This window comes from Protobothrops mucrosquamatus, unplaced genomic scaffold (assembly GCF_001527695.2).
Source record: "Protobothrops mucrosquamatus isolate PMUCROS unplaced genomic scaffold, P.Mucros_1.0 scaffold280, whole genome shotgun sequence".
Taxonomy (NCBI): Eukaryota; Metazoa; Chordata; class Lepidosauria; order Squamata; family Viperidae; genus Protobothrops; species Protobothrops mucrosquamatus.
The window spans coordinates 58,918-73,140 of record NW_015386624.1 but is presented as its reverse complement, the minus strand read 5'-3'; the positions used below and the strand labels follow the sequence as shown (position 1 = coordinate 73,140).

At 44.7% G+C, this 14,223-nt stretch overlaps 1 protein-coding gene across 1 annotated transcript in view; it reads left to right on the top strand.

Annotated features, from left to right (window-relative positions):
- Window positions 1-3,277, top strand: part of PRPF40B (pre-mRNA processing factor 40 homolog B) — a 25,243-nt gene extending 21,966 nt beyond the window's left edge. Inside the window, exons 21-24 of the mRNA XM_015814746.2 lie at window positions 481-583; window positions 1,281-1,342; window positions 1,742-1,870; window positions 3,185-3,277. Of these exons, the coding sequence (XP_015670232.2) occupies window positions 481-583; window positions 1,281-1,342; window positions 1,742-1,870; window positions 3,185-3,277 (387 nt within the window). The remainder of the gene's footprint in view (window positions 1-480; window positions 584-1,280; window positions 1,343-1,741; window positions 1,871-3,184) is intronic.
- The last annotated feature ends 10,946 nt before the right edge of the window (window positions 3,278-14,223 follow it).

Here is a 14,223-nt window from a genome sequence, read left to right as displayed (position 1 = left end):
GCCCCCCCCCCCCCCGTGCCAGAAATTTTCAAGGGCTTGTGGGGTGCAGTACAATGAGGGGCAAGAAGCCAGAGGCACCACCTTAGACCTTAGGAGGGCTCATCTCTTGCTTGGCCAAGGATTGGTAAGCTTGATCAGGACCTGTTAAAACACCTCCCCATCTTTGAATTAAGGCACTGGGGGTTGATAAAGAGTTGCAGGGGATTAGCTTAGGAAAAGCTGTTCTAATGAGAAGGTTGCCTGGTGTGGGGATGATTTCTGCAAGCTGGCCACTCTCGTAAAGGATGAATAATGATAAGTCGGTTCAAGATCTAGGATTGTGCTGTTTACTAACACAAAAATGCAGCAGCTTGGCCTCATCCTTTCCTGTGCCTCTTCCTCCTCGATAGCTTTACTTTTGCTTCTTTCTTCTTCCCGTGCCTCTGCCCACTCTTCCTCTGCCAGTGGCTGTCTTGGTGAGTCCTTCTTTTTGTCCCGCAGGGTTCAGAATCGGGCTCAGATCATCCCCACCGAGCAGCCAAGCGCAAGAAACGAAACCACTCGGAATCAGCGGGTTCAGGGGCTTCGTCCTCACCCGATTCAGGTCAGGCTTGGATGAGAAACTGGTTAGCCCCATAGAAAACAAGCCCTTATGGGAAACTAGCGTGTGGGCTGTCCTCATATCTGGAAAAATCCTATAAAGCAACTCTGTTGGCATCGGCTTGTCTAGGACAAGCAGTGTTATTGCTGTGCTAGTGGTTGTGCTTTCTTGTTTTTTAAGAATATATTTTTCAGCCTTCGAGGGGGAAAAGCACCTGTTGTAGATGTAGAGAAAGTTCAGGGAGTGGATTTTGGGGATTTTTTTTCTTCACATTTTGCATAATGCTTATGGACAGTTAAGACATGAAGAGGCATGTCAGGCTTAGTAAAGTTGTTTGTGGCTTCTGCTGTTTTTGTCCAAGTGACGACAGCAGCTGCGTGATGTCAGACTACAAGCGTTACCTTTTCGGGACACCTGTACAATTAAGACGATGTTCAAAAGGGGCAGGGGCCACAATTCATCATTTTCATCAGGCTCTCCCATTTGACATCCCTCCCTCCCCCTCCCCCCCCCAGGCAAACCTACTGGACTCTTCACATTACCTATTTTAACTTGTTTAAAAACTCACAAAAAACGATGGGCTGAAATTCTTTTCACCAATACATGGAGACATTGCTGGGAGCGGGCTGAGGTTTTCCCAGGGGAAGGCTGGGATGGTCAGACTCTCTCTGTCTGCACACAACTTCCTGTCTTCCTGCAGAGCACAGCCCCAGGCGTGCCAAGAGGCAGAAGAAGAAGAGCAAGAAGAAACGGCATAAGTCGGTGAGTAGGTGGTGGGAGCAGAAGGGAGGCAAGGAGACATCCAGGTGGAAGGGACCAATTGCATAAAGCCAGGCTCCTTGGAAAAAAGGGCAGTTCCCCTGGCAGCTCCCTCTGCATGGGTCTCGACCTGCAGAGTAGGAGCAGGTATATTATCTGGGGATTCAAGGGAGCAGCCAGGGCTGAAGGTACAAATGTCCCCAGGTAGCACCAAACCCACTTGGCAAAGTTTGGTACTTTGCAACCGTTTTATCTCAAAAGTCTAAATTGCTGGTTTTACAATCTTTGGGGCTCATTTGTCTTCTTTGGTTGTGCTAGCCTCATATCACCAAATGGGCCAGTCACCCACCCACCCACCCCTCCTCCCAGGCCCCCCCACCTCGCAAACTGTTTCTTTTACAGAACAGCCCTGAAAGCGAAGCTGAGCACAAGAAGGAGCCGAGCCGGGCAGAAGAGTGGGAGCGAGAGAAGGCCCCTCTGCGACCTGAGGGGAGGGGCCACTCCCCTCCCCGGGGTACTCGGAGGGAGCGGGTGAGACGGTGGGGGGGAGGGCAGAATCCCAGCCCAGGAATGGCTTTTCCTAACCCAGAGGTGGGGAACTATGGTCCGTTTATGACTTGTGGCTGGCTCAGGAATTCTGGGAGTTGAAGTCCACGAGTCATAAAAGGGCCATAGTTTGTCCTAACCCTTTCGGGTGGGGAATCGAAGACCACAAAACAGGTGGGACAATTGGGGAATTTGGGAGAGATTTGGATTCAATTTCTTTTTTAAAAAATAGTGACTTGTCTGTTTTAGGAGATTTCACCTCAAAATGGCAGAGAACTGCTCTCTGTTTTCAACAGTCTTGATTGTTTGGGGCTCTAGGGCAGGGCTTTTCAACCAGTGGTACGGGTACCACCTGTGGTACATTGGCACCTGGCAGGTGGTACGCGACCATCCTAGAAAAGTGGTAGCGGGGGAGGGGAATGAGCTGAACTGGTGGCAGCACCGCACAAGCCTGAGTGAGAGATGGCTGGAGCTGCAGGGCTGTCAGGGCTCAGCAGAAGCGCCAGGATCAGTGCCGCTTTCCAGCTGATCGGTGCTTCTTCGGGGCTGTCAGGGCTCAGCGGAAGCGCCAGGATCAGCGCCAGGCTCCAGCTGCAGCTCGGCGCTGATCCTGGTGCTTCTGCTGAGCCCTGAAGAAGCACCAATCAGCTGGAAAGCAGCACTGATCCTGGCGCTTCTGCTGAGCCCAGAAGAAGCACCGATCAGCTGGAATGCTGCAGCATCTCCAGGGTCTTGTGATTTACATTCAGATGCTTGGCAACTGATTCATATTTATGACGGTCACAGTGTCATGTGAAGTGACCAAAACCTGCTGCAACCACCCAGCAGATGGGTGGGAATAAAAACCAAACACCCCCCACCCCACTTCCGCTGCCAATCCTCAACAGAAATGCTCACAACAATGAAAACCTCGGACAGGAGGAAGAGCGCCACTGGGTGGGCAGGCAGGTGTCTTGCTCGGCTGTGGCTTGGGGGGCACTTTTTTCAGTGCCATTGTAACTTTGAACAGTCACTAAGCGAACTGTTATAAATCGAGGACTACCTGTACTTTATCACTTTTTTCCTTTTTTTGGTCAAGTTTTTGACACCTTGCTAGGCTACTGGTGGTACTTGGATAGTGCCATATCCTAAAAGTGGTACAATGGGTGAAAAGGTTGAAAAGCCCTGCTCTAGGGGGTCATATAAAGGGAATTGCCCATTCCTGCTTTAGGACATGGAGGATGGAGGAAAATAGGAAAAAGAAAGGCTTGGAGGGAAAGCTGGATGAGAGGTTCTTACCTGCCTTCTTTCTGCTGTCAGAGTGGTTGGGACACCTCAGAGAGCGAGGAGCTGAGCGAAGGGGAGCTGGAACGTCGGCGTCGGACTCTGCTGCAGCAACTGGGTGACCAGTAACTGACCCTTGCCTCTTTTGAGGCACCCCCAACACCATTATATGAGAAGCATTCAGTCCTTGTCCCTGTGGCAACTTTGCCTTGTTTTAGCCTTGGTGGCATCCAAGCCAAGCGTATGCACTGCTCTTGCTGGACCCCACACATTGGGTCACAGCCTTCTTCATTACATTCACCTGCGTCTAAGAGGGGAGCAGCTGCTCCTACCTGTTGGCAGCAGTCATCTCCAGTGACACCACCTGTCTACATCAAGCATCAGAACAGGGAGGAAAGTTTAGATGTCCCTTGTGGATCTGGAGGGCATCTGCAATATTGAAACCCGGCTCTTGGATCATCCAGAAGAGGATTGGGGGAATTGCATCTGAGCACCAGAATGATTGACATCTGTCTCCACACAGACTTCACCAGGGCCACACCAGCCCAGAGCCTCTTTTGGCCTAGATGCAAAATGGCGGCAAAAAACAACTGAGATACAGCATCAGTCTTGTCTAATGTGGAGACAGGATTGCGCTACATGGTCTTCTGGAAGGTTATTGCTGTGACTGGATCCTTTTCCCTGGTTGCAGTATCCCCTTGTGAGTTAAGGATTTAATGGAATTTTTAAAACAATATTTATAATAAATCTGGACTGAAAATACCAATCTATGGCCTCCTGTAGGAAATTAGTTTATATTGGTTCCAAATGATTTTAGGAAAAAAACTCAGTTTATTTTCATAACCTGTTGGACTGGATCTATGGTTGCCTCTAATCCCCAAAATAACAGAGGACTTGAAAGTATGCTGGCAGGTATATATATATATATATCTATATCTTAGGATATGCAAATATCCTAAATTGGTATGTGTGGCAAAGTAGCCATGCTGGGTGTATATAAAGTGAGCATGACATTCATCCATAATCATTGTGTGAATAAACGAGCAAATGCTGATCAGATTTCTGATTTCCACATTTTTAACTGATGGATGCATACTTCCATATGTATTACATTATAGTAGAATTTATTAGGTACATTTAGATCAGGGGTCCCCAACCCCCGGTCCGTGGACCAGTACTGGGCTGCGTCATGCCAGCAACCAGTCCGCACAAACAAGCAAAGGCCCATCCGCGGGATGCAGGCAGCACACAAAACCACGCGCCCTCCGGTCCACAGAAAAGCCTCTCTCCATGGAACTGGTCCCTGGTGCCCTAAAGTTTGGGGACCTCTGACTTAGATTATTTCCACAACACGTTCCTTTACAATTTCCTTTTCTTAAAACAGCATTTTCTCTAAAGTTGACCTCCCAATTCACTAGATTATGGCTGCCATCTCTGGTCCTGAGGTGATCTTAATTAAAAGTGACTTTAGGGAATTTCAGGTCTCTTTTCAAAGTATACTTAGGAATCCCAAGAAATTCAAAACATATTCAGAGACGGGGTGTATGTGTTGGGGGCTGGATCTGACCCTTTTAATAGCTTTCTCAAGGCATACAGACATGCTCCATTCAGCATCTCTCAAATGAACAACAGTATAAGGGTTTTTTGGGGGGGAGAAATTGCACAAACCAGGGAGGTGAAAAGACACATTCATTGGCAATAAATGCAAAGGTGTATAGCCTTTGGTTCTGTTTTATTTTTTCCCCTTCTCCCATTAGTAGAAATTCTGTACAGTTCAAGGGGAAGGCAGGCACTGGCTTACAGTATAATCAATAATAATTTTCACATGTACAAAAAAGTTACATCTAGCTACACAAAAGGACTATGCTGAAGTGGTTATGCTGTAAACTGTCCAGAAGTAACACCAAGAATACTCTGCCTGCTTGGAATTAGCATTGCCATGAACAGGGTCAAAACCTCTGGGAGAGGCAGAGAGTGGAGAATTGGTCCCATTTGGTTTATTGGAGGAAAATAAGTGTTTGCTTCAGAAATCGAAGTGGCTACCACTCCGACCTTCTCCCCAGATTTTCCATATAGCATTGAAATATTGTCAAGTTCATTGTTATTTCTAAGGATGTTTTCACACTTGGACATTTTTTCATGACTGTTTTCATTTTAGGAGCTGGATCTTAAGATCCCATGCTGGAAAAAGCAAACATTCTGAATGGCAGATGTCTTTTGTCCTTTGGCTGCACTGCAGCAGGAAGGTTTGATGTCTGGCCCTTGTGTCAGACGAAAAGCAAACTAGCCACTACATGTCCTCTAGACAATTGTGTGTGCCTTGCTTTTATTGTTTTCGCAATGCCACTGTTCTCTGAACAGGACCGGCGTGTGCTGACTTTCCCATCATTTTATTGCCGAGTGCAGCCCTCCAGATGTGTCTTGGAAGCACAAAAACAAGGCATAATAAGTTACCCGGCTGGTTGTCTCCAATAATTGCATACAGGACACTATCCTGAGCCCCTTGGATGAAAGGAACAGCATAAAGTTCCTGCTGTCATTCTGTAAGGAATAAGCTATGATGCTATTACAGTTAGGACACATTGGTCATGAAAAGCATACGCATGTTCATGCCACAAATGTATACCTGTTAAGCCATCAACATTTGAGATGATGTGTTGTATTAGCATTCACAATGCAATTCTAGGCCAGGCTGCTTCAAAATCGACATCATTGTGTTCAGGGTCATTTATCTCCCAAGTGAATATGTGAAAGCAACCTAAAAATATGCCTGATGGTGTTGAACATCAAGATAATGAAAGAATCCTTGATCTCTAGGCCTCTTGCAAGCTAAGTAGTTAAGAGAGTAACCAAGACTGGACAAACCCTGAATCAAATGAACTGCATAGATGATGTTATGAGACTTGTAATTCTGCCTGGAGTGGTATGCTAAAAATCAGCCTTTATAGGAGCTATCTAGAGATAATGCTGACGCCCAAACCTTTGCAATGCTACTTGCAATTTGTTCCTGCCCTTTGTCCAAGGGCTTGAGAGTGAGAGAATCCTTCTTAGGCTTGAGGATTGCATTATTCACTTCCCAGCTTTCACTAAGACATTACCCAGCAATCATTCAAATTCAGTGTTTTTAGGTTCCTTCTGGCATACATTCAGAAGTGTGGGGACTTGTGGTCCCCACTGTCTCTCCACTGTTTTAACTTACGGTACTCTTCTCAGTCATTCCTGTACACTATTGTCCTTTTCTCAATCACATACAATACATACAGGTATCTGTACTTTAATTCTTTCATTGCCTGGTCTTGGATGGAATGTGGGCATCTGAGACAACATTTTGCTAGTTAGAAGGCTGGATTAAGTGATTATAAATATAGTGCCATGAACTCTCTAAACCACTGGTGTCAAATTCTCCGCCATCACATGACGTAGTGCGACTTTTTTTTACATTGCTGGAGCTGGGGTGGGCACAGCTTCCGCATGATGCAACCAGCCTGCGGGCCGGCAGTTTGAGACGCCTGCTCTAAACACGAAATGAAACATCTTGATGACAATTGGCAACAGGATTCCGTGTTTTCAATGTAGTTTGCTTAGTGAATCGGGAGTACAAATACATAAAAACAGCACTAAGGTTAGGACAAGGCGCTACCCATTCTGTATGTATCCCACCAACAAGAACAGGTGGAAATGGGATAGCTGGCATGTTTAGTTTTTCTCTTTGCAGCAAGATACACAGGGAAAAGAACCACAGGGCCAGGAATAGAGTTACACATTAATCATCACTTTAGGGGTTTAGATACGTGCCCCTTTCTTTAAGCAAGTTAAGTGTGACTGATTTCAGTGGGGGTGTCCCTAAACCAGTGGTTTTCATATTTATAAACACTGCAGTGAATGAAGAGGTAAGGATCTTTTATCAATAGTGATACTAGTTACAATTTGCCAGCTTTAAGAGGCAGATGACATCTTGACTGAGAGAAACCATAGAGATTATATAACATAGCATAACCTCCCTGCCCCGCCCCACCCCAATGCAGAGATGGCTGATTCGTATTTGGCTGATGGGGAATTCTATCTTAACCATATTGTTAACTCCGCCCCCCCAAATGATACTAGAATTCTGAATACTGTGTTTAATGTTAGAAGAGTTTACTCAATCAAAATTTAATATTAAAGGGCCAGAAATAAAAAGCAACCCCCCCCCCTTTTCCATACACTGTCACAGAAGGAATAGAATGAGGAAGTCTAATAAAAGAAAAGGAAGGGAAGGGAAGGGGAGGGAAGGAAGGAAGGAAGGAAGGAAGGAAGGAAGGGAAGGAAGGAAGGAAGGAAGGAAGGAAGGAAGGAAGGAAGGAAGGAAGGAAGGAAGGAAGGAAGGAAGGAAAATTAAGAGTTCTATTCCACAAAGTGCCAACACTGTGCGATCCATTCACCTTTGTTGTGTCCTGTTCTAAAACGGGGGTGGAGAGTCTGAATATCATGCCAAGGCTACAGTCCTGTGCCTCCCCTAAGTGGTCTTCCCTGTGCAGACAAGTATAAAATCAGACCATTGATCTATCATCCAGCAACTCAGTCTTTCCAGCAGCTCTCCGGTATCACAAGCGACTTCTCCCAGCCGTCTTGAGATAACTCTAAAAGTAGAACCTGAAATATTCACTGATGCAAACCATGCATTTGGCACAGCCATTGATTTGCCTTGAAATTCAAAGCCATCTCCTAAACCACAGGCCTTGATAGGAGCAAAATTCAGATTCCCAAGCAGAAATCTATCAAGCATGCTAAATCTGCCAGAGAGCCACCCGTTTCTCCGGTGTACGGGCACTCTGGCCCTGAGAGCTGCATGTAGGAGATGGATGAGGGCCCTACCTAGACAACTGTATCCATCTCTCTGTATTTTACCACAGAGCCTCCCTTCTCAGCAATCTCAATGTGACTGAAATTGCTAGGGGAGTTGCGAAATCACCCTTCTCTACTTCTGGAATAAGAGTATAACCATGCCCTAATGTTCCTAGCAGACCTAGCAACCATGGAACAGAGGACTCTGAAGAATAAGAAGCTGTTAGATCGTAAGAAAGAAAGTCAGGGTCAAAGAAGGCTGGCTGTATTCATGGAGGGTGGCATCAAAGGCCCTAGCAGGCCCAATGTAGCCCACCTCCATTTTCAGCATAAGGCACTGAATTGGTTGCATTGTAATTCTTTGGCCCAGTTTAATACAGGAATTTTATACAAGGGATACTTTTGCTCTATAACTTCAGGTGTGCCTGATCCAAGGGACCTTTTGTGTAATTGACCAGGTCATCACAGCTGTTTAGTAATCCTAATTATCTTCTTGTCTTATGTGGGCAACGTCATTTTGGTGCAATCTGTTAGGCAAATCCTCTTCTGTGAAGTTAAAATCATAGTTCATAAATGTCCATAAGACAAGAATAGTAAGTGATCTACTCTAGATTTTCAGAAGCAGAGACAGCTTCATAATACTAGAGTGCCAACTTCATCTAAATATCTCTCTGATGAATTAAGCTCTGTATCAACTTTCCTGAACTTTATGCTCTCCAAATAAATTAGCCATGCTGACTCCATCAAAAAGGGTAGTCTAATACATCTGGATGGTACCAAGCTGAAGAAGATTGATCTACGGAAGATCTAATTGATCTATTAATTTCCTAGCTGCAAAAAAAGTGCTGTAAAACAAAAGGAGTCAAATTGGTTCTCTGAATTAAAAACAATTGAAGAATCTAACCATTGTCAAGTGGTTTTATCCTAAACTATAATACCTCAAAATCTTTGGTCAGAAGTTATCAGGCAAGTTAAGAGAAGTTAAAGCAAGACCTGATTGTCTCAAAGCATCCAGGCTGAAATAATAAGCCTAGTTTCAAACATCAGCATAACAATTGCAAATGCATGTTGAGTTAGAGATGGTTCCAACCTGGACAACCTTAAAGGATCAGGTGTGGGGGAGATAAATTAGTTCTATCTCTTGGCTTACATAATATTCACAAACAATTTAGTTCAAGATTCAATGGCTATATTTGCATAAATTGCTAAGGTTGGTTAGCCTTCATGTCAATTATGGTTTGTTTGTGGTTTAGTGAGCTATGTACTCCTATCTCATAGTTTCAACCTATTATGAAAACCAGAAATTGGTTACTTCAGTAATCAGGTTGAAACAATCCAGCCATGAGGTAATATTTATAGATAAGTTCTTCAGTACAGGATCTCCTGAAACTATGAGGAATTCCATTTTAAAAAAGGCTTACTCCAAAGTAGTTCAGGGAATTCTGCCCATTTTTTTTTCTTTTTGATGATAGGAAATCATGTCATTTACCCTTGATTAATGAATAAAAAAACAGTAATGAATTAAAACAATTTGGCCAAATTCATCAAGAATAACCTTCATGCATAATTTAACTTCCACTAATTTTGAAAGCTTCCATAAGCGTAATAGGCAGTGCTTCATTTTGTTTGGTCCACCAACTATAAACAAGAACTGAGTAGAACATGCCACATACAAATAGGAAGCAGATTTTCATCCTTTGGAAAATAGCAAGAGTGTCTAAAAAATTGAGACAGGCTGTAACCTACCCAGGAATTTTCTTGAGATCCCCAAGGGTTGGCTAGCCACTATCCGTTCCCTGCTATATCAACACAGTTACTTTTGTGCAGTTGAGACATGAGACTTTGGTCTTATTTTTTTTCCCTTTGGAAGAAAGGTTCCAGTGGTTTTCCAAGGCCACCAAGGCTTAGCTTTTAAACTCCCCAGAGTCAGCTCTGAGGAAAACCACACAATTGCAGAAGACTGCTCCTGAAAAAAAAAAGCTTTTCCACAAGACCTGATCTGTATACAAGGGCCTACTACCAGAGACTGATTTTTCCCTGCTGCAACACATCAGGGCCTAGCAACGATAGTGCTCATTGTCTCCATCCATTAAAGACAAGTTGAAAGGTCAAAGTGCAATTCTGGTTTGGATGCTTGAAGCTTGAGGCTCTAGAGGAGGGTGCCAAGCTCCTGCTGCTCAAGGCCCTTCTCAAAAGCCAGAACAGTCTCATCTGCCCACGTTGACATAGTGATGGGCTGCAGGAGCAAGGGACTGGTAGGAAGGAACATGTATGTACAGATTAAAAAATACATCTTAAATTATAAAAGAGTAAGAATAATACTGTTGCAGGAAGGCACTTTTTAAATGTCCCTTGGATCCTTCAGCTGAAAGTCTTTGAAAGAACGGAAGTTGCTTCTTTGGCAAAAAATAACAAGGTCTGGGCCACTAGAGTGCAGCATTTGCCAGTTGGAAAGGCAGGGCATGTAGGAATCTACAGGAGAAAGAAAAATGTTGTCAGACAGGAGCAGGGCATTCCCAAAGAGTCCACAAAGGAGGGATAGCTAGGGATACTGTTAAGATATTTAAATTTAGTAACTGGAACAGTGGGGTTATACAATCAGCCAAATATATTATACAGTTATAGTTGATTGGTTGGAGATTGCTGGCTCCTCTGTGAGGCTCCTGCGTGATTGGTTGCTGCGGGTGTGGAGGGAGGGGTTCCCTTTCCCCCCACCGCCATTTTTCTTCTGTGTTCTCTGTATGCTGTTCGATTTATCTCATGATGCTCCTGTCTGCCTATTTTATGACGTATATATAGATGTAAAATATATCAAACTACAAGTTTGTGTCAGCGTCCCATTTGGACATCTGTTGCGCAACTCCTGACAGATGCTCTGAAATCAGTCCATTTTGCTGCCAGATGAGGGGGAAGAAGGCAGATGACAAAGCCACTATTCGTATCTCCAGAGGACTTTTAACAATCCATCAAGGCTACACCCTTCCCCTAATGAAGCATGTTGCTTTGTGGAAAGCATACAAGAGACAACATTTTCCCTTTAGAAGTGCTTTCCTTTGTCTGAAAAAGGACTTCCACCTTCCTTCATCAGAAAGAGTCGATGAGTGAAACATCAGTTGGGGATGGGCTACTGCCAAGGCTACTTATTCACTTTGTGCCCAAGTGCAAATATTTGATTGTTGGTATCCCATGTAGGCAGCAAAACTGAAATTAGGCTCCGGGACTCCAGAGAGCTGTGTTTTCTTACTCACTGCTGTGGATGAATTGAGGGGGAACTAGAAGCAAATTGTTCTTGCTGCTATGGAGACAATTAGAACAAAAATTCTTAGACAATTCTTTAAACAAAGAGCAAGGCAGTGGGGAAGAAAAGGGAAGCTATTTTCTATCCATGCAAGACATTCTAGGAATATATAAAGATTGGAAAAATACTGTCCATTTAGCCTTATTAGAAGCCCTGGTGGTACAGTGGTTAGAATGCAGTATTGTGGGCAAACTCTGCCCACCGTCTGGAGTTGAATCCTGACCGGCTCATGGTTGACTCAGCCTTCCATCCTTCTCAAGTAGGTAAAATGAGGACCCAGATTGTTGGAGGCAATATGCTGATCTCTGTAAGCCACCCATTTGCAGAAAGCCAACTCCTAAACTCTTGGCTAAATCTGAAGTGCAGATTTTCCTACCTGTTCATAAACATCATATTGCATGCTGCTTAGCAGGAATGCAAACCTGGCCCACTAGCCCAGGCTAACATCTCATGCTGAGGAGGCCCTTTCCAATCAGCTATGACCTGAAATCCTTTAAAGGACTCCATTTCCCCTCTTTTGTGAGCCTCCAGCATGCTTAATTTTCTGCTTTGAGCCCACTTTGCATAGTAGTCCTTATATGGAAAAAGGCCAAAGTTCTGAAGAAACATTTTTCTGCTTCTTTTGATTCAAAAACAGGCTCAGCCAAAAGTTGACTCAGCAAGTGATCTGGAAGATCAATGGATACTTTAACTATGCAGGTCATAAGCCAGGGCATACATCCTTCCAGGTTCAGCCCGTTTCTCTAAAACAGTGGTTCTCAACCTTTTTAATGCCACGACCCCAACCGGTCGTAAGTCGAGGACTAAACCGGTCGTAAGTCGAGGACTAAACTGGTCGTAAGTCGAGGACTACCCAACCGATCGTAAGTCAAGGACTTTCCCTGACCGGGAGCGCTGCGCATGCGTGGTTCCGCCCCCTGCGCCGGCCGAGGTGTAGCTGGCAAACGGCAGAGACGGAGCAGGCCGACCACCAGCTGGCTCAGCTCAAGGGAGGTAAGGCACCCGCCGGAAAAGGGAAAAAAAATGGCGGACAGCCTTGCTTGGCGACCCCCGTGAAATGGTCGATCGACCTCAAATGGGGTCACGACCCATAGGTTGAGAACCGCTGCTCTAAAACATGTACTTACAATGCAATCCATTTCTCAATTTTCAGGGAGTGAACTCGCCTAACTCAAAGGTGATCAATTAGAAATGACTAAAATTGCTTTCATTCTCTGGGTGGTAGAAAACGGGGGGGGGGATGCTTCTCTCCACCAATAGCGTATTGGATTTGTGTATTTCTGTATTTCTATGGCAGATGTCAAAGACCAGAGCTTTTCATCCTTTCTTTATCTGGTTCACCTTGAACTAATCTGTTCCTTCGGCTTGGAGCACTTAATTGTATAGCTGATCAAGAAAAAATATGAGATTAACTGTGGCATCCTTGGTGTTCCCTGAGCTTGGTAAGTGATATGAGTTTAAGCCTAATTAAGCCTAATTTCAGATTGTCACAATCCAGCAAATAGCAATACAATAGCAATAGTACTTAGACTTATACAGGTAGTCCTTGACTTACAACAGTTCGTTTAGTGAATTGTTCAAACTTACAATGGCACTGAAAAATGTGACTTACGACCATTTTTCAGAGTTACATCTTTGCAGCATCCCCATGTAAAATTCAGACGCTGGCAACTGGTTTATATTTATCAGCATTGCTGTCCCCCCCAGCACTGCAACCTTCTGACAAGCGAAGTCAATGGGGGAAGCAGGCTACTAACTGGTCAACTGCAGTGATTCACTTAACAACTGTGGCAAGAAAGGTTGTAAAATGGAACAAAACTCACTTAACAAACGTCACACTTAACAACAGAAATTTTGGACTCAATGGTGGTTGTAAGTCAAGGACTATACCGCCCCCTTGTGCTTTATAGCACTCTGTGGGTGGTTTACAATGTCAGCATTGATTCTAAATGGTAAAACTAAAAGGTAGAAAAGTCACAGCCAATGCTTTACTTGGTCACCAAAGCACACTCTTTTTCTTCACCTCAGGACCTTTAGGTGAGTACTTAAAACATACAGATCCCACATCTGCAGTCTGAACTGATGCAGTCTAACTTTAGCAAAACAGTGTGCCACTTGCACGCTTTGGGCCTCCAGAAGAGGTCCAGCAGAATCTGGTTTTGGGGACAGGATTGTGATGGTTTTCTTGATTACGCTAGCAAACAGCTTTTCATCCCCAGTGAATATTTCAGCAGCACCAGTGAACCAGCTACCCAACCCCAATCCCATCCCCCTAAATCAAGGGTGGACTTAGTAAGCTAGTATATACTGCATTAGTGTGATAAGGTGATCCTGGGAACAGACGACAGACTGAAAGATGCAATCAGGAGAGGATATCTGATCATCTTGCCATGCCAACCATGCAGGGATAAGAAAAAACAGGTTGATTCCTCTGAGTCAATGCAGGGATTCTCAACAGCGAGGGGCAAGGGGGCATCAACATTGTAGGGCTCGGTGCTTCTTTTAAAGTTGTTACTATTTAGCATTTTCTTTCAAAATGAGTATTTATGAAAAACAATGCCCTGCTCTGGGCCAATGCCTAAGGGGAAATAGAAGCTTTTTTTTTCAGAAGGGATTCTGGCAAGGCCAGGGGGATTGTCAAGCTGACCTTGCTTAAGTCCCCCCTTCTTTTGTTCAACCTCTGATATCGAAGGCAGAACAGCTCCCAGCTGCTACTGGGATTTCTAAGCAACGCTGCCCCATTCCACAGGGCAGTTCTGTTCCTGCACAGAGGTAGGTTCTGGGGAGCAGGAGCAGATCAAGGGGAAGGAGTTGAGAAGCCCTGAACTCATGGGAGAAGATGGGAAGGCATGCAAGAAGGAATTCTCAGGGTCCGTGGCGGAGAAGGAGTTGCATGCAGAAGAGGTCGCAGCTGACGTTCCAGGGTGGTACCTTTGATGGGGGATGAGTGGAG